Below are 17,933 nucleotides of genomic sequence, written 5' to 3'. Positions count from 1 at the left end.
GGCAGACCCCATGATGGAGCCACCAGTGCCAAGCCGAGGTCAGCTGCAGGGTCTCCTGTCTTCCCCGACCTGCCTGCACCCCTGCTGGCCCCGGGATGGCTCCATCACGAAGCAAAGTCTTTGCCCCCAGCCACACGCGGAAAGGCCCAGGGTAGCACTGCTTCTGACTGTTGTCACCGTTCTCCTCAAGGTGCTTTCCAGTGTCTACCTGTCTGAAGTGGGAGGCAGACTGATGGAAAAGGTGAACTGGACAAGCTGGTGCTCGCCTGCAATCCCAGCCCTCTGGGAAGCTGAAGCAGGAGAGTCACAGATTCTGGCCTAGATTGGGACGATTGCCCTTTCAAAAGCAAGCAAGCAAGAGAAAGAAAGAAAGAAAGAAAGAAAGAGAAAAAGACAGAAAGAAAAGAAAAGGCTGGCGGGCAGCAGTAGCAGTAGCCACAATAGTGAGCAGACACCACATTGGCCAGGGGCAGCACTTGAGAAGTGTTAAAAGTTTGTATTTTGGGCAGAGGAATTTCAGGGGCAGCAGGGCTGAATTGAGACAGTAACTAGATGCCATTAACAACCGAGTACATAGCAACTGTTCCATGAATATATTGGAGTGCCTCTTCTTTATACCATCTGAATTACCCTACTACCTTAACACTATCTTAATGGGCCAGTGAAAATCACCTCCTCCCCATACGGTGCGCCCCCTGCCGCTCGCGGACGGCGCTTGCAGCCGCTCGCCACACCCCCCAGTTTATGTCGGCCCACAGGGAGTGGCCTGTCCCTTTAATTGGCACGTACCAAGTCCTTCCAGGCTACGTTTCCTTCCCGAGCCCCAACCGTTCGGATCGTCGAACAGCGCCCCAGTAGGAAGCAATGTGGAGATAGTGTTGTTCTGGGGGGCAGCGCCGGGCCTCTGGGGAGGGGGAGGCGGCGCGGAGCAGACGCGCACTCTCGCGGCTCCCCCCGCGTCGCCCCGTCGGCCAGTCCCAAGATGGCGGCCACCATGAAGAAGGCGGTGAGCGCGGCGCTGGGGCGCGGGGCGAGGGGCGCGGGGTGCGGGTGGCGGCCGGGGTCGGGCTGTGGGGGCCCGGGGCGGGGGCGCGCAGCCCAGACCCGCGTTGGGGGGCACCCAGGGCCCCGGACCCTGCGGGCAGCTCCGCGGCGTCTCCTGGGCCTCCGGCGGGGCTGGGCGCTCGGACCGTACCCTGGGGGGTTCGGGGCGGCGCCCGCCTGGTCCTCGGGTTCCGGGACGCCGATCGGTCTGTCGCTTCGACCAGCTCGGACTCGAGGTGTCCCCCGGGGCTCCCGCAGTGACCCTCGCGGCCTGTGGGAAGGCGCTCCCGCCCGCATCGTTGCCCGCCGGGGCGGAGGCCGGCCGAGGTGCAGCCGCGCCCTCGGGGCCCCGCATCCCCCGGCTCCCGTGTGCGCATCCCGGGCGCCCAGGTGCCCGATCACCGGGGCGGGTCCTCGTCGCTCCTGCGTTCTCCCCTCCGGCGCTGGCGTCTGTGCCGAAAGCTGTGTGTCTGGCGGCCCAGGCTCCCCAGTGACCCCCTGGCCCCTTTGCAAGGGAGGTCCCCCCACTTCCCAGGTGGAGAAACCTGGACACAGCATTCCTGCAGTAGTGACTCAGCTGATGTGTACCCCGGCTGGGGGGCAAACTCAGACCACATCTTTTTAATATATGTATTTTAGGTGACACATGATAATCATACGTACTTGTAAGGTGCACTGTAATACTTCATCACACTTGTTTAGCAAGTAAAACTACCATTGGAGGTTTACAATCAGGGAGACTTACTACAAGCTTAAAAGATCTCAGGGTAGGAGAAAAACAAAATTGGGGGAAGCAGATAATTATTGAATTTACCGAGTGCTGGACAGAGCTCCAATGTAGTGCGTTGCATGTGTTATTTTGATTTCCTGTTTGGATATACTATTCTTATTTAGCAGATAGGAAAAGTTAAGAAACAGAGGCAAATCTACGACTTAAACAGCCATTCTTATTCCAGTGTTTTTATTTTTTAAACTGGGGGCCTCTGATGAGAATCCCTGGCTGAAGGGATACCTTCTTTTTTTTTTTTTTTTTTTTTTTTTCTTTTTTGCATGTTAGCTTTCATTCCACTTTAAAAACCACATTTGTATTCATCAGACATGTGGTGCACACCTGTAGTCCCAGCACTCAGGAGGCTTGAGTTTGAGACCAGCCTGGGCTACAAAGTGCATTTAAGGTCAGCCTGAACTGCATAGCGAGACTCTTGTCTCAAAAAACTGAAAAAACCAAAACAACAAAAATCATGTCACAAGATGTGCTAACGTGCTCTCCTGCTGTCCAGTCCAACATACCTGTCCCTCTTGCCTGCGGACCCACAAGTCCATGGCCTGAGACTGATGGAATGGTAAAACAGAAAACACCAGGCGTCATCTCAAGGTCTTAGCACCCACAAACCCCTTAAAGTAATAGAGTAAGTTGCGAGATGGGATCACGGTATTTCAGGAAAGTGTCAAAGTTAGTGAAAGCCATTTTGCCTCTAGTATTTTGTTAAATTGGGGCCTCCGTTGTCAGGTGAGGCCTTTAATACCCTAGAACAGTGACAGCAAACCCATGGCACATGTGTGTATCCTTGAGTGCTCTAAAATGTTCAGCATGGCTGTCCTAGAAGACATTGGTTATAGACAGCTCTTGAAAACATGGACTGAGGTGCAAATAGGTGACATAAACAGAGGAGATGGCAGAATGACTTGGATTTCGGAAAAATTTTGCTTAACCTTTTTCATGATTTATTCAATAATTTTCTTTTGAGCATGTGATATGGCACAGCCTCATTTTCAGTGGTAGAGATAACAATGGTAATGAAGTTCTTTTTAATCTTTTATGTGTGGTACTGGGGATTGAACTCATGACCCTGCGCTTGCCAGGCAGGCACTTGAGCCCCTGCTAAGTCCCCAGCCCGGGTACTGATGTGCTTTATTCTCCCTGTACTCTCGCAGCATAGTAGAGCTTAGCTTTTGGGGAGAGTAAGGGGTTACTCAGATAGTCAGAGAAGCAGCTGAAATTTCCGCTTTGAATGTGAAGGAAACTTGTGAGATGGGACTGAACTGAGGTTGCATCTGGAGGGGAAAGGGGCGCTGGGCAGGGAGGAAGGCATTCGGTAGAGGCCGTACCTTGTGTAGACACCCGAAGAAGGTTTAGTACCGAAGGCCAGCCAGCGGAGAATCAAAGGAAGACGCGCCATGAGAGCGCATAGTGGGGTAGGTGGTGGCGGGCACATGGCGGGCGGGTGGTCGTGACCTTAGGCACCTTCCAGCCTGTGGAGCAGATAGATGCGCAGCCCTCCTGGGGCTGTTTCCTGTTTCAGAGCTGTTTCTCATAGGTCAGCCTCATGCATGCTGTCCCCCTTGGCCATTTCAAGGAGAAAACAAGCAGATGTACAGGGTGTAGCCCTTGCAGGCCAGCGCGCTTCAGAGGTGTTACACCTGTTACCCTGCAGTGGGTCCCAACAGCTAGTGAGATGTTTAGGGAAGGTGATTCAGGCCTCTTGGCTTTAGCCCGGGCCCTCGTTCTAGTTCAGTGTCCTCAGCTTTAGTAGTGTCGATTTTCCAGAGAGATCATCTTCAACCTCTGGCTAAGAAACTCTGCACTTCACCTCTCTAACATCCGTGGCCCCAAACTCTCTTCCCATCAGTAGCACATTTATCGTCGTCAAACATTGTCTTGTTCGGCTTGGTGTTTGCCTCCTCTTCCACCAAGATTGTACGCTGGCCAGTGTTGGTGAGGACAGGCTTCTGGCTTTCTTATCCGTGTGCCGGCAGCTGCAAACACTGCTAAATACCCGTTACGGGCATTGGGGAAAATACGGCATTACTCACGTTAGGCACTGACAGTTCCAAGTCTGATGAGAGCTGTGAAGGAAAAGTATTGAGATGAGGGCAGAAACAGAATCTGCAGTCAGGGAAGATGGGAGCCGGTGGGTGACGGAGTGTATGCCTTGGTCAGTACCACCGACACATGAAAGCAGAGCGAAATCACCTCAGCGTCCTTCTGGGGACCCAGCTGTCAGGACCCAGGCTCAGCGTGGGGTGCACCTGGAGCTGCCTCACTCCCTTACCCTGTCAGGAAGAGGGTGCAGGCAGTCCAGGAATCTGTGTTTTCTCTTGACCTTTTTTTTCTTGCGGTGCTGGGGATTGAGGTGAGGCCCTTGCACGTGCTAGGCAAGCGCTCTGCCCCGGGTGCAGCCCCAGCCCTTCTCTTGTCTCTTGAGCAGTCCTATTTCTCGTGGGCCCAGCAGAATTTCCGTGGAGGGCTGCATTTATTCTGCCTTGGCAGTGATTTCTGATAAACAGTAGTCAGGAGATAGAGGGCTCATCCTCTACTGCAGAGGTGATTACACCCCCGGGCACTGTGCTCTACGTATTGTATGGCCCTTGCAAGGCAAACCAGCTCCTTTGCCTTAGAGGTGAGCAATCTGAGGAGTCTCAGAGATCGCAGTGATTCTGTAAAGTTCCTGTGTGCGTGGATTGGAGTCCATTCTTATTTTCTGCTGCCTGGAGCGCTATAAACTCTGGTAGTGGTGACACCTGGCCTCACCTCAAGGACTCGTAAAGCATCTTTGCCTTCATCAGGGCATAATGGACCTTGCAGTGCTTTGATCCCGCGGGGTCGTTAGAGAAGGGGTGTAGAGCAGGAGAGTGGAACGGAAGCCTCTGCTGTTGGCCATCGGAGGTGGTGCGTCGTACCCAGGCCGTGCAGTTGCTGAGGTGCACATTTTACTCACCCGCCCTGTACGGTACCCTTAATCCCAGTGGAGACAGTCGTGAGGAATTGGGCCCCAGGAGCCCCGTACCTGCTGGTGGCTGCAGTGCGCTGGGGCCCGCAAAGGGAAGCATCTGCTTTGGGAAGGCGGGGAGCAGGTACCTAAATCCTCTCCAGCACTTTGCAGTGCAGAACTGAATCCTGGACCAGCAAGATTTAGATTCCAGTTCAGGAATCTTTATCTCGGGTGTGTGTCAGGGAAGCTCAGGGGTAGGTGTTCTTATGTGAGCGACCCTAAAACCCTCATAGTGACAAATGCATCCATCAATACACAATAACAGATGAATCCATAAATATACAGTTAAGGCGCTTGGAGGTTCAGTATTTAAGTAAAATGCCATAAACTCCTCTGGCAAGCAGGAGTTCTTTAGAATTTTTTGTTCTCTGTGTGCTTAAGAAATTGGCAGTTCTCACATAGGTGAGATGACGAGTGTGCCAGGACACCCACTCTTTAGTGGAGCTCTGTGTTCCCCGAGTCCATATTCATAAAACTATGCAGGGCCGAACCTCCGAGGTACGCCCATCATGATGTGAAGGAGATTTTAGGCTATGCTTTGGGTCCAGTAACGGGCGTGATGCAGGTGAAATGGTTCATGGGGCTGGGAGTCCGACAGAACAGGACTGACTTCTGGGGTCTGCCTTTATTTTCTGACAACTGAGCCCTGTGCAGCCTCTGAGAAATCAAAGTGCACTATCTTTTATGTCCTTGGTCACAAGTGACCAGGTAGAGAATGGATGATGGGTACTGTGAACTCTTTAAAAGAACCACGAGTCTGTATTGAAGCTGCATTTATTACATGTAATATGATAAATTAGATTAATGTTGATACAATGAACCTTCAGTAAGCACTGTTTATGTGCACATCTTTAATAAGTACACTTGTTCCTATTTTATAAATAAGGGAAAGCCTAAGGAGAGTCAGGGATTTAATTTCTTCTTTAATATATAGAAACTCTTTGTGGCTTTGGGCCAATTATTTAAGCTCCGTGCACCGGTTTTTCTGTCTGTAAAATAGTGGTGGTGGTGGTCTGCCTTACTGAGACTGGGAGCATTATTAGCAAAGATGACACACAAAGGCCCTGGCACACAGTAAGAGCTCACGCAATGTCAGCTGTTATTTTTAGGATTGCATGGATATTTTATTTCAGCTAAGCTCTCTTTATATCCAGATTGCAGATATGGCTGTAATAAGTATTTTTTGACACTAAGTCTGCAATTTTTGTCATTTGGTATTGAACTGTACCTTTTAAAGGAAACAGGGTCTGAAGAGCTCCTTGTACTATGATTGGAAGGTTTAGTGACCCTGTGGCCAGTGTATCAGCCAGGCTAAACGCTGCAGGAACTCAGATTCTGGTCCCTACAGAAGCTCATACACATCACAAGTCTCTGGGGAGAAAAAATCTAGTGTGAAGTATTTGCAAACATTAATGGACCAATAACTTTTTGCTTCCTGAGTTATCTTATTGAAACAGTATTCCCACTTGGAACATTGTGCTGTCAGCCAAAAGCTGGTTAACTTCCGTCTTTTTAGGATGGGTTTTTATCATGGGTTGTTGATACTTGAAATTTTTATTGTAGTTTAAAAGTTATTCTATAGGCCATAGGAGCAGATATTAAGCCTCTGGGGAAAAAAATGAGCAAGGGGCTTGCCTATGATACTCTGTGACTCCTGAGATTCCTGACTGTGTATAGGCAAGTAATTTGGGTTATTTTATAATAGTATGAAAAGCTAACTTATAGCTTCTGCATTAAACATTTTACAAATATTAAAACTTTTTTTAGGCTGCAGAAGACGTCAATGTGACTTTCGAAGATCAACAAAAGATAAACAAATTTGCACGGAATACGAGTAGAATCACAGAGCTAAAGGAAGAAATAGAAGTAAAAAAGGTACTGGCCGTGTTTGTCATGTTTCAGAAAAAGAAGCTGTCTATACCCTGCCTCTTTGAAACTGGGTTCTGTTGCCAAGTGGTTCTCCATCTCCGGGCCTCCGCTGCCGATGGCCCCATCTGCCCTACTTGAAACAGGAAACCATTTTTCCCTGGTTGTAGAGATGGCGAACAGAATCGGGGTGGGACTTAAGTCCAGGAGGAGGCTGGAGAAGCACAGCTGAGAGGACTTGGCCAGGCGGGACAGCTCCTGTCCCTCTGAGCGGAGCTGGCTGCCTCCTTGGTGCGGGAGCTGGCCCTACTTCTGAGCCGAGGCTGCTGCCGCCGTGGAGCGGTGAGCCCCAGGCCGGCCTGTGCACCTCAGTTCTGCTGAGTTGAAGTCCAGTCGAAGTGTACTCAGTTGGTGAAATAAAAGTTGTTTACACTTGAGCAAGCATGGCTGAGAAAATAGGTGGTTTTCTGATTTTTGAGTTTCGTTTCTGTGGGAAGGAAGAATTCACAGAATGGGAAATTTTGACCACAAGTAACTGTAGCCCACAGTAGGGGGCTTCAGTGCTCCAGAGAACCGTGTACAGGCACGAAACGATCCCATATGCAGCGTCACCTGAGTGTGAGACAGTGATACGACAGGGTCTCCCAGGAGTGAGTTTCCCAAAATTAAAATCGGCCCTTCCGGCAGGGAATTTTGAATGCTTTCGCTGTTGGCTTTTGTGTTGTAGAAACAACTCCAGAATTTAGAAGATGCTTGTGACGACATCATGCTCGCAGATGACGACTGCTTAATGATACCTTACCAAATCGGTGATGTTTTCATTAGCCATTCGCAAGAAGAAACACAGGAAATGTTAGAAGAAGCAAAGGTACGCGGGAATCTAATTCTTACATTAGGGTTTCTGTCATCACGAAGAACCCGTAGTGGGTGGGGGAGTAATGGACGCTAGCTAGCACTTTGGTGTCATGACCAGGTGAACTGTGTGTGCTTTCCCAGTGTGATTTTATTTAATCTTAATCACGATCTGTTATTATCCCAATTTAGAAAGGAATAGAGGCTTAAAGAGTAATTCCAGGGGATCCATAGGCAGTGAGTGGTTTTCTGATTCTAGGACTTTGCTCTAAAAGGGTTTAGAAAACACAGCATATTATAAAGTAGAAAAGAAAATTCTCCCCAACCCCACTGCCTGGAGATAACCACACATAGTGGATATTTTCTTGTATTTCTGTCAGTTTGCTGTCTGTTTCTCTGGGGAGTTTTGCTTCCCGCTTTGGTCGGTTAGCATTCTGGTTGGCACATTTTCTACTCCATTTAATGTTTATTTAGTTGATACTCGTTGGGTGTCTTCTCTGGGTCAAGTACAGAGGCTTTAACAGCATCATTTTTCTATATTTGTTTAATGTCACCTTTAATACCCTGTTGATGGGTATTGGTTTGGCTATGTCTTATTACATTAATTTGTTCCCAATATTTTGTTACAGTAATGTCACAGTTTTCTTGTGTGTCTTTGCTTGTGTTTAGAAAATTGTTTTGATGAAATAATCATTGAAGTGTGATTACTGGTCAGACGATTCAATTCTTAGACAATATTGGAGACAAGTGATAGAGTAGAATGGGAAATTACTCTAATTCACTGTTGAAGAGAGACCATCCAGCACTGTGTATGACAAGTTCATGGCCTTTAAACATTTCCTGATACTTTCCATGAATTACTCCACTCCTAATAAACATTGGGAAGAACTAACCCTTTTCTTCTAGGAACTTTCTGTGCAGAAACATTTTGTGTCTCTTGTATGTTTAGGTGGGTTTTTTTCTTAGATTTTTTAATTTAATTTTTTTAACTAGGTTGAAATGCTCTGTTCCTATTAGAAGTATTTTTCATACAGGTTATGATTCTCCTGCTTTTGTGAATGCCTGCCCACCCACCATTCAAATACCTGACACCCAAAGTTAAATGGCAAAGGGTTTATTAGCTTATAGTTTGTGGAGGTTTCCATTCATAATCGGCTGCCTTCAAGGCAGAGTGGCACATGGGGTGCCAGAGGGGCAGCAGTTCATGGTGGTGGAAGACAGCAGAAGCAACAAGCGAGCGAGACAGGTCTCTTTCTGTCCTTTGTATTGCACCCAGTCTGCTGGGATTAGGGTGGTGTAAATCCAGTCGGTGCATCGATCCAGCAGTCACCCATCCTGAGTTCCAGCCACCTTGATTCCCAGCATTGCACCACGGATCAGTCACATCCTCTAGACTCAGTCACCTCCAAAAGAAAACCCTATGAATGCATGAGACGTAGAGGGGACATCTAGACACAAACCATAACAGTATATATGTAAATACTGACCTTAATTTTGTCATTCATTCATTCATTCCAGAAGTATTTGTTGAGTTCTTACCTGTGTCAGGCTCTGCCTTGTACTAGGACTGTAGGGGACAGCAGAGAATGCCTGGTTCCTTTGCACGTGGAGCATGCAGTCTAGATGCAAAGAGAAAATCAAACTGGAGAAACTGTTGATGAGTAGGAAGTGGTACGGAGGTGAAGCTGGCTTCAGGAAAGCCGGGAGTCTACTGCTGTGGGCTGGGCAGCTTGGGGTGGAGAGGCTTCCCTGGGAAAGCCATTGTAGAACAGCCAAAGAACATGAGCGCCAGTCTGCCGAGGGCTGTGGTCACGAAGAACCCGTAGTGGTCCACTCAGAACAAAGAGAGCGTGAATGGTTATAAAGTGATTATAGTGGATGAACAGAACCCAGAGAGGTTTGTTTGCTGGAATAGTTTGGGAACATCTGAAACTGTGGCTGGATCCTGGGCAGCTGTGTCAGTTGAGTTTGGATAAATTGTGCTTTATCTTGGCTTAGGGGTCGGCAAACTGCAGGTGAAAGGCTGGAAAGTGCAGATGTTAGGCTTTGTGGGCCATGCAGTCTCTGTTACAGTTACTTTGAAAGTGACACGTGTAAATGAATTTGCATGCCTGTGAAACCCTATAATCAGGAATTTCAGGCTGGATTTGGCTTGTGGGCTGGCATTTGCACACTCCTGGATTGAGGATTGAGTGATAAGGTGGGACTTGTAATTTTAGAGTAATTTTCTAGTGTCTTGTTTTACATGTAGTAAGTTCCTGATTTATAGACAAGTTCCGTTCCAGGAGAATGTCCGTAAGTTGGATTTATTTGTAAGTCTGGCACAGCTTTGAGCAGATATCCCCTGTGTACTGTGCTGGGCTCCCTTACAATCACCTTCATGTCACCCCCTCTCTTCCTCTTGCTCCCGGACTCCTGGGCTCAGAGTGAGCACGGTTCTCCTTCTGTCCACTGTCACGCTGTACGGTAGGCACAACCGTAAAGTGAGTGTCCGGACACGTTAACGGTGTCTGCAACTTGTTCACATCTGCGAATGTTCTCAAAGCGAGGTGTGTTCATATCTGTGAAAGTTTGCACTTGAATGCTTGTAAATTGAAGAGTTACTACATTGGGTTTTCCAGATGCAGGAGTTTTATCTGTTATGTCTTATTTCTGCTTTTGTCTTGTAATGGTGGTTCTCAGATTCGTAGCATGCGTCAGAATCAGGAATAGTGTGGTAGTTACTTTTCTGATTGCTGAGACAAAATACCCAATACCCACAAGTTAAAGGAGGAAAGGTTTCTTTCAGCTCATAGTTCATAGAGGTTTCAGTTCGTTATTGGCTGACTCCAAGGCAGGGTGGCACCATAGAGAGCTCGGCAGAGGTGACAGTCCCCAGAAGAGAAGGCGGGAGGCAGCACCCGCCCACCTTGCCCCCTTCCCTTTCTGTTTCATCGAGGCTGCATCCCTATGGATTGGTGCCATCCAGATGCAGCGTGGGGCTTCCGTTATCCACACCCAGAACCATGCTGAACCCGTTTACCAATTTAGTTACTGTGTACTCTTAATCCAGCGTCACATGCCCAGGATCCAGCCACTTCCCCAGAGCCCTGCCTGTGAGCACACAAGGCTTTCACCGGGCCACATTTAGATACAGTCCATAACAATCACCCTCGGGGGTTTCTACAGGTTCGGGTTGTTGGATCCAGCCCAAAGAAGTTCTGATTTCTGACAGTTCCAGATCAGTGATGACAAACCTTTTAGAGCTTTCGGTGACAACAGCCAGCCTGCTGTGGTGTACCGGCTACGGGTTTGTCACCACTGCCCTCGGTGATTCTGCCTGGACACTGGGTGCGGGCCATACATTGAGAAGTAGTGGCCAGATTTATTTTTCATTAACGGACTTGTTTTCTTCAGAGACAGGGTCTTGTTAGGTAGCTGAGGCTGGCCTTAAACTAGAGGCAGTCCTCGAGCTTCAGCCCGCTTTGTGCTGGGATTTCAGGTCTGTGTCACCGTGCCCGACCGATGGCCAGATTTTTAAGAGTCACCTTGCCAGTGCTAAGTATTCTTTTGTTCCTAATGCTAACAGGTTTGACATGTGCATGATTTCCTTTGTTATGTTTAAGAAAAATTCTTTCTTTGAACCTAGAGTGCCCTTCCTGTGGGTGAAGCGATTGAGTCTGACAACTTTTTCCAGTCTTCCACAGTTTAGCATCAGGGGCCTCAAGTTAGGGAAAATTTCTGCCAGATTGTGATCGTCAGTTGTTATTACCAATTATTGGTGGAATTGAAGTTTTATGATTTCTTCTGCAGATATTTTTGTGGGACGTTATCAGAATCTACATTGAAGCTATGCAAGCCCGTGAAAAACTATTTATAGAAGTCTCTGTATATGGTTCCTTCTTTATTAGGGGATGATAATATACAGATAATATAGGAATTAATTTTCTTTAGCTTACGGTTTTTAAGTCAGCAGAAACTGAAAAAAATCATGTCTTATTCTCTGATAAACAAATATAGATCTGAATTAAAAATGCTCACATTCAGTGTTTTGATTTTAGATCTTACGGTCATTGTTACTTAGCTGCCTAAATTTAGAAAATTCTTCCCAAATACTTATTCAAACACGGTTGCTCCGAAATCACACAGTTGAATAGAATTAACTTAAACTTTTTTTTTTTCCAGAAAAATTTACAAGAAGAAATCGACGCCTTAGAATCCAGAGTAGCATCAATTCAGCGGGTGCTAGCAGATTTGAAAGTTCAGTTATATGCGAAATTCGGCAGCAACATAAACCTTGAAGCTGATGAAAGTTAAACATTTTATAACTCCTTTTTTAATTTGTTTAATAAACTTGAATATTGTTTAAAATGATAATTTCTCTTCTTCACATGACATGGAAAGGAAAAGTTTCTTTTTTTAAAATTTTCATTTATTTAATGGAAACTTGCCTATTTTCACATGTCTTTGCTTATTTATTTTATATTTTTAAAAGAAGGCAGTATTCATCTATGTATTTTGCAAAATGATTATGTCAAGTCTAGGGGCTCATGTCATTATTAAAATCAGTTAAGCAATGTTCTATGTTTCCATATTATTTAGAATTCTTACTGCAATTTTCATTGATAGAAAACTTAACACTCGTGTCTCGTTGTTTGTGTTTCTGATTCTGGTTGCTGTCTGCAGATGGTGAAAACCTCACAAAATGTACAATCCTGCAACTGTGTACTCTACGTGTTTCACAACTAAAATTGCCGTTTACTAAAAAGTATGTGTGTATATATTTAAATACGTAATTTACAGAGTCAAGCAATCAGCATATCTTTTACTAAACCCATGTCTTAGATGTGGGTAAAAAAATGTGTCATGTTCAGTCTTGTGGAGACATGCTGGTTTTCATACAAACAGGACCGAATGGAAGAACATTTTAGAAACCCAGAGGTATATCTCTGTTATAAGTTTTAGACTTTATTTTAGCACTTTGTAATTTTTAGCTTTTTTTTTTTTCCCTGTGGTGCTGGGGATTGCACTCAAAACCTTGTGCTTGCCAGGTAGGTGCTTAGGCCACTGAGCTAAATCCTGGCCCCATAATTTTTAGTTTGAGACAGGGTCTTGATAAGTCCCTAGATTGCCCTGGCGCAGTTTAGATTTGCAGGCCTCCTGTGGTGCTGGGATTACAGGTGTGTACTACCATGCCAGGCTCCGAATTATTTTTTAAGTAAAAAGTATGTTTGTCTTCCATCACCCCCACAGAAAATGTAGATTTAGGATTCAGAAGATGTAGATGCATTGTGTTTCCACCAGATGGCACTGGTAGGCCAGATACCAGCGGAAGTTCAGTCCTGTGGAGACATGTTGGTTTTAGGATTTAGGATTAATATACATAATTTTAGAAGAAATATCTTTTAACCTTCTAGGTTATAACATTGCATATATATCTTCTGGTTAAGTGTTGTAGACAGTAATTCAAGCTTAAAGGTAATACGTAAAGTTTCTAAAATTCTTAATAACTTAAAATCAAACTTATATTGGTATAAAAATCTTCTCAAATAGTGATACTCAGGTTGTAAGAAATGACTTACAGGGCTATTCCTCAATGCATTTGGCCAACATTCAGCTAGAGGAAGAAACTGCGGGCGTACTTGTTTGTCAGATTGCCTCAGGAAGTAGAAACAAGCACAAATTAGATAATTCCACAAACAGCCAGAATTACCACGCTGGCGGGTGCTCATGCGGGGCCTTTTGTACCCTTAAAGTCAGGTGAAGGGAGAACCTGACCCCTTCAGTCTGGAGCCCTGGGGAAGGCTGTCTTTAGTGGCAGGAGCACAGCGCCTGTGACGTCCCGCCACGGTGAGAGCCCGGGGGTGAGGGTCCCTTGTGCTCTGTCCTCCAGAATCCACCTGAGTCCCACGATTGGCCAAACCAACCTGAACCCAGAGGTGTGGCCTGGGCAACCTAGAGACTTAGCGAGACCCTGTCTCAAAACAAAAAATTACAAAGTGCTAAACCAAGGTCTGAATCAGTCTTCTAGGGGTGCGGAGTGGATGCATCTGGGGTGTCTGGTGGAGGAGCTGAAAGAGAAGGGGGATGAACGTGTACTGCTGAGCAATTTTAATGAGCACTCGCCTGCTTTATATACAGGGAAACGGGATTAAATAACCAGTTAACTCCCTTTTTAAATCCGCTTCCGAGCTGCAGCCTTTTGTGGTCAGCAGTGAACCTGCAGCCCACAGTTTGCACGCCTTGTGTCTGAGCACGGCAGCGAGCCTTTCAGCCGGTGGCTGCCACGTGGCCATTGTGATCTAGGTTTGTCCCTGCTATTTCTCAAGGCAGGAATTCTAATTTTTGTGTGCATTTACTATTTTCTGACAGTGCAACTTTTTCTATTTTTTTAAGTATTGCAGATTAAACAAGTTTGACCTCTAGGCTGCCAGTTTGCAAACTCAGACGTACAGTTTGATGCATTAAATCTAGGCCTTTGCTAGAAAATACAAAATTTGCCGTGCACTGAATTCTGCTGGGCTGTGCTGCTGACTCCAATTCCTAAACATCTCCCAAACCTTCATCTCCACAACCACCACCACCCTTGTTGAAACTTCAAGAGCTCTCCTCAGAAACCTATTTGTTTAGCTAGGTTTTTAATGGAAAGAGGCCAAGGGGGGACAAAGGGTATGGGACAGATACATGATTGGAACAGAACTTTAAAATATGCAGCAATTGTCAGGTAGATTTTACCATGAATGGGAGGAGGTAAGGATACCAGATGCTGCCGACCCTTCCTGGGTGCTGCCTTCACCCAGGAAATGGAAATGAAGACGAGCTGAGAGGTAGTGACAGGAAGGTCCTGCTCACAGTTAAGAGGAAGATGAGGAAAGAGGAGAAAGTCCATGATAACCTGTTTTGAGCACAGGCCCAAAATAGTATTAAACTGTTTGTTTTGGGCTCTTGTGGCTTGAAAAGCATTGAATTCGTCCCAATAAAATCCAGAACTCGGTCACAGATTCACAGCGTGAAACTTTCCCAGTGGTGGCCTTCAGCTGCTGGCCTGTTGGGCAAGGCAGGCTGACACCTGGTCGGTCTGTCTCTGCCACCTCCTACCTGTCCGCATGTGGCTGTGTGGCCCGTGCTGGCACTGCTGACAGAGGTACAAAGGGAGAGGTGTCTGGTGCCCAGCGGGAGACATGAAACTTCGGTGGAGAAGACAGGAGTTTGGTGATGGATGCCGGAGTGCCCAGGGCGTCAGCCACGGGGACATAGGTCCTGGATGCCTGGGACGCTGGAGTGACATTTGAGGTGTATCGGGCTGGGGAGGAGTGTTTGAGAACCTTAAGAAAACCTTGAGGTACAGTAAAACCAGCTGAGGATTTTGCTGCATAGGATCCTGCTTCGGAAGGAAGGTTTGGGCTGGAGCCCAGTGAGCTCTCGGGGTTGAGGGGAGAGAGGAGAAGATTTAGGGAAGTGCAGTGAGGAGGATAAAGAACTAGCCAAGGTGGCAGGCAGCAAAGTGTGGGGTTCTCGGGGCACAATCGGGGCTGAAGGCAGGAGGGGGTGGAGAACAGTGTGCAGCGTAAGGGGCAGAGCCTGGAGGAAGTGGAGCGCTGTTTGCTGACTGAATTCATAATTGCCTTCAAGAAGGATTAACTCACCCTGCCCTCTGCACACCCCTAAACACGGGCTCATTCTTTTCACGAGGGGTACTGCAGGGGTCCTGGGTCTTTTTTCATTTTTCTTCTGCTCAGAATGCAGCCCAGCACGTCACCTGTGTGATGGAAAGAACCTTCCATCAGCTGGGAAGCCTCAGAACACACGGAGATAGTCTCTGGCCCAGGGTTTGTGAGGTGCAAACGTGGGGCAGACCTGGAAACTTCTTAGAGATGCCAAGTTTTTCCCGGAACTGAGTCCTGGACTCAGTGTACCTCAGTTGGCCAGTGGACCCTCCCCTTTAAGACAATTGCATAGGAAATCTGGGAGCAGGGCACAGTGTTTTAATAAGTAACTGATTTCAGTGTGTCCTTCCAAGTTTATATGTTGCAATCAAACATGTTAAAATTAATAAGCAGTGTGACACTGTTGAGGGCCGAGTGGACCTTTCAAAGGTGATGGGGTCCGAGGACTCTGCCCTGGTGCCTGGACTGATACTGAGTTTATTGTCACGAGGGCAGACATATTACAAAAGTGAGTTTGGACTGGGCACAGTGGCACAGTTCTGTAATTCAAGCTGCTCCAGAGGCTGAGGCAGGAGGATGGCAAGTTCAAGGGTAGCCTGTGCAACTTGAGAAACGTCTCAAAATTAAAAATAAGATCCATTGTGGCAGGTGAAGGGAAGCAGAACTCCCAACCTGCTCTGTGGTAGTCATCCAAATCACAGTCCCAGGGGACCGGGCCTGAGAGAAACTGCTAGAACACTGCACAAGTAAGACAGTGACCTGCTGAAGCCCAGAAACAGATGTTTAGAGTAAGTGAGACTGCAAGCATCTCTCTTCAGTGCTAAGTGCAGAGCAGCTTAAGGGAGAGGGGAGCCCCCCTTCTGGGTCTGGAGAAAGAAAATCTCAGCATATTCTTTAAAAATGCAAACTCTGCTACTGGACAGATGAGTGACCTGCGCAGAGTGACCCGCGTTCTGCCAAGTGACCATGCAGGGGAGGCAATTTCCAGCCTTTCTCTGTGGATTAAGAAACTCCTTTTGATGAGGCTGTGGGGGAGAACAGACGCTTCCCTCCTTTCCATATCTGCAGGGTGCAGTGGCCACTTCTCTCCCGGAAAGCGGAAATCAGCCTCCCTGTGACTTAGCTTGGGCCCAACGGCCTGACTGCTGTGACACAGACTAAGATAACAGGGCCTGGGAAATGCTCCAGGGGCTGGGGTGGGAAGTGACTCCAGGCTTGGAAAGACTCTGTAGTGGTCAAGCACCTCAAACCCCAGCTGTTGGTAATCGAGTCCAGCGTCCAGCCAGGTGGAGGGAAATGATGGCAATCAAAAGCTGTGGTTGGGGTGTGGTGATAGCCACACAGTCCAGCCACGTGAGATTTTTCAGGGGAACAGGGTTCTGGAATTGGAGTCTCCCCACTGGACCGGTGGAGACCTGGGTGTCTCAGTTTTTCCTCCTAGTGCGGACTCTGGTGCCCGATGTCTCTGTCTTGCACGGGAGCATGTAAAGTGAACACCGTTTAGCCCAGAAAGGGCCATCAGGCAGACTGGTGACCTCCAGAGCCAGGACCCACAGTCCCAACCCGCCTACAGAGGAGGTGAGCAAAAGGCATCTCAGCGACCACACCCTGCCACACACTCACGCCCAGGCGTGAGGACAGCTGAGATGTGGGTTTACCTGCTGTCGGGGCTGCCCACATCTTCCCACAGGCCCATCACCGTGCAGGTGGAGCTCGGCCACCCCCGACAGCTTCTCCTGCAGGAGCTGAGAAGGACAACACAACCCTCTCTCTATCAAGGAGTACCCAGTAGCAGAAATTCAGGGGCAATAACCATGTCCATTACAAATTCCTCCACCAGGAGGACCACTGAGCCTGGTTTGTTTTTGTGTGTTAGTTTTTGCTTTTGACTTGACAGTGTTTTGCCTTGTCACGGTTTCTCATATCAATGGTTGTTTCATAGCATTTCTATGTTCATTTTTCTGGATTTAATTTCTTCTCTCACTCTCATTTATATTATATTTATATTATGTTCCTTCCTCATTTTTTTTTTTTTTTTGTCTTTTTCATTTTTATCGGTACCAGGGATCGAACTCCCGACCTCCTGCTTGCAAGGCAGGTGTTTATGCCGCTGAGCTAAATCCCCAGCCCCTCCTTCCTCACTTTTTGCTTCTCATACTTTCTCCTGTCCCTTCCTCCACATATTTATATCTCTATCTCTCTATTTATATCTGAATATGATCAATGCCTAATTTTTTTCTGGGCTCTTCTATACTACTCTCTCTTTCCTGGGTCAGTAAAATACCAGGAAGCTTTGGAAACAAGTTTTAAATTATATGTTGATATATACAGCAGTTGGCTTGTTTGATGTTGATGTTACTGATAGCCATTCTCATCTCACATAGTAATGCCGGCCCTTCACACCTAGCACTTTGAAAGCTGAGTGGGTGCTTTCACACTGAGATATCCTCACAGTCCAGGGAAGAAAACTACTTACTAAAGACATGGCCACCCAGCAATTATAGGGATATTCATTGATCTACAAGTCTCAGCACAAAAACACAAGAAGTATGATAAAACCATGCCTCCAAAAATTTATAGATCCCTAAAAGTCAGTCCCACAGACAATGAAGTGGATGACATGCCAGATGAAGGACTGTAAGAATGAATAGCTAAAACAATCAATAAAATTAAAGAAGGTACAAATAAGCAGCTGAATGAGTCAGTTGTTAAAGTAATCAGTGACTTCAAGATACAGGTAAGCAGCTAAAAG

The 17,933-nt window shown here is 47.0% G+C and overlaps 1 protein-coding gene across 1 annotated transcript; it reads left to right on the top strand.

Moving 5' to 3' along the window:
- Positions 1-808: 808 nt before the first annotated feature.
- Positions 809-12,093, top strand: Pfdn4 (prefoldin subunit 4). The gene is made up of 4 exons (XM_063248128.1): positions 809-1,006; positions 6,585-6,692; positions 7,411-7,551; positions 11,700-12,093. The coding sequence occupies exons 1-4, from the start codon at positions 983-985 to the stop codon at positions 11,829-11,831; spliced, it is 405 nt and encodes a 134-aa protein (XP_063104198.1). The 5' UTR covers positions 809-982; the 3' UTR covers positions 11,832-12,093.
- Positions 12,094-17,933: the final 5,840 nt, after the last annotated feature.

This window comes from Cavia porcellus, unplaced genomic scaffold (genome assembly GCF_034190915.1).
Source record: "Cavia porcellus strain 051 isolate PalLab524CR breed Dunkin Hartley unplaced genomic scaffold, mCavPor4.1 scaffold_5, whole genome shotgun sequence".
In the NCBI taxonomy this organism is placed as follows: domain Eukaryota; kingdom Metazoa; phylum Chordata; class Mammalia; order Rodentia; family Caviidae; genus Cavia; species Cavia porcellus.
This window is presented reverse-complemented; position numbering and strand designations above follow the sequence as displayed.

Bases quoted from the DNA above. Each gene is read 5' to 3' on its own strand.
- Pfdn4 (XM_063248128.1), top strand. From the start codon at position 983: ATGGCGGCCACCATGAAGAAGGCG. The intron at 1,007-6,584 runs GTGAGCGCGGCG...AACTTTTTTTAG, and splicing joins CGGCCACCATGAAGAAGGCG to GCTGCAGAAGACGTCAATGT. The intron at 6,693-7,410 runs GTACTGGCCGTG...TTTGTGTTGTAG, and splicing joins AAGAAATAGAAGTAAAAAAG to AAACAACTCCAGAATTTAGA.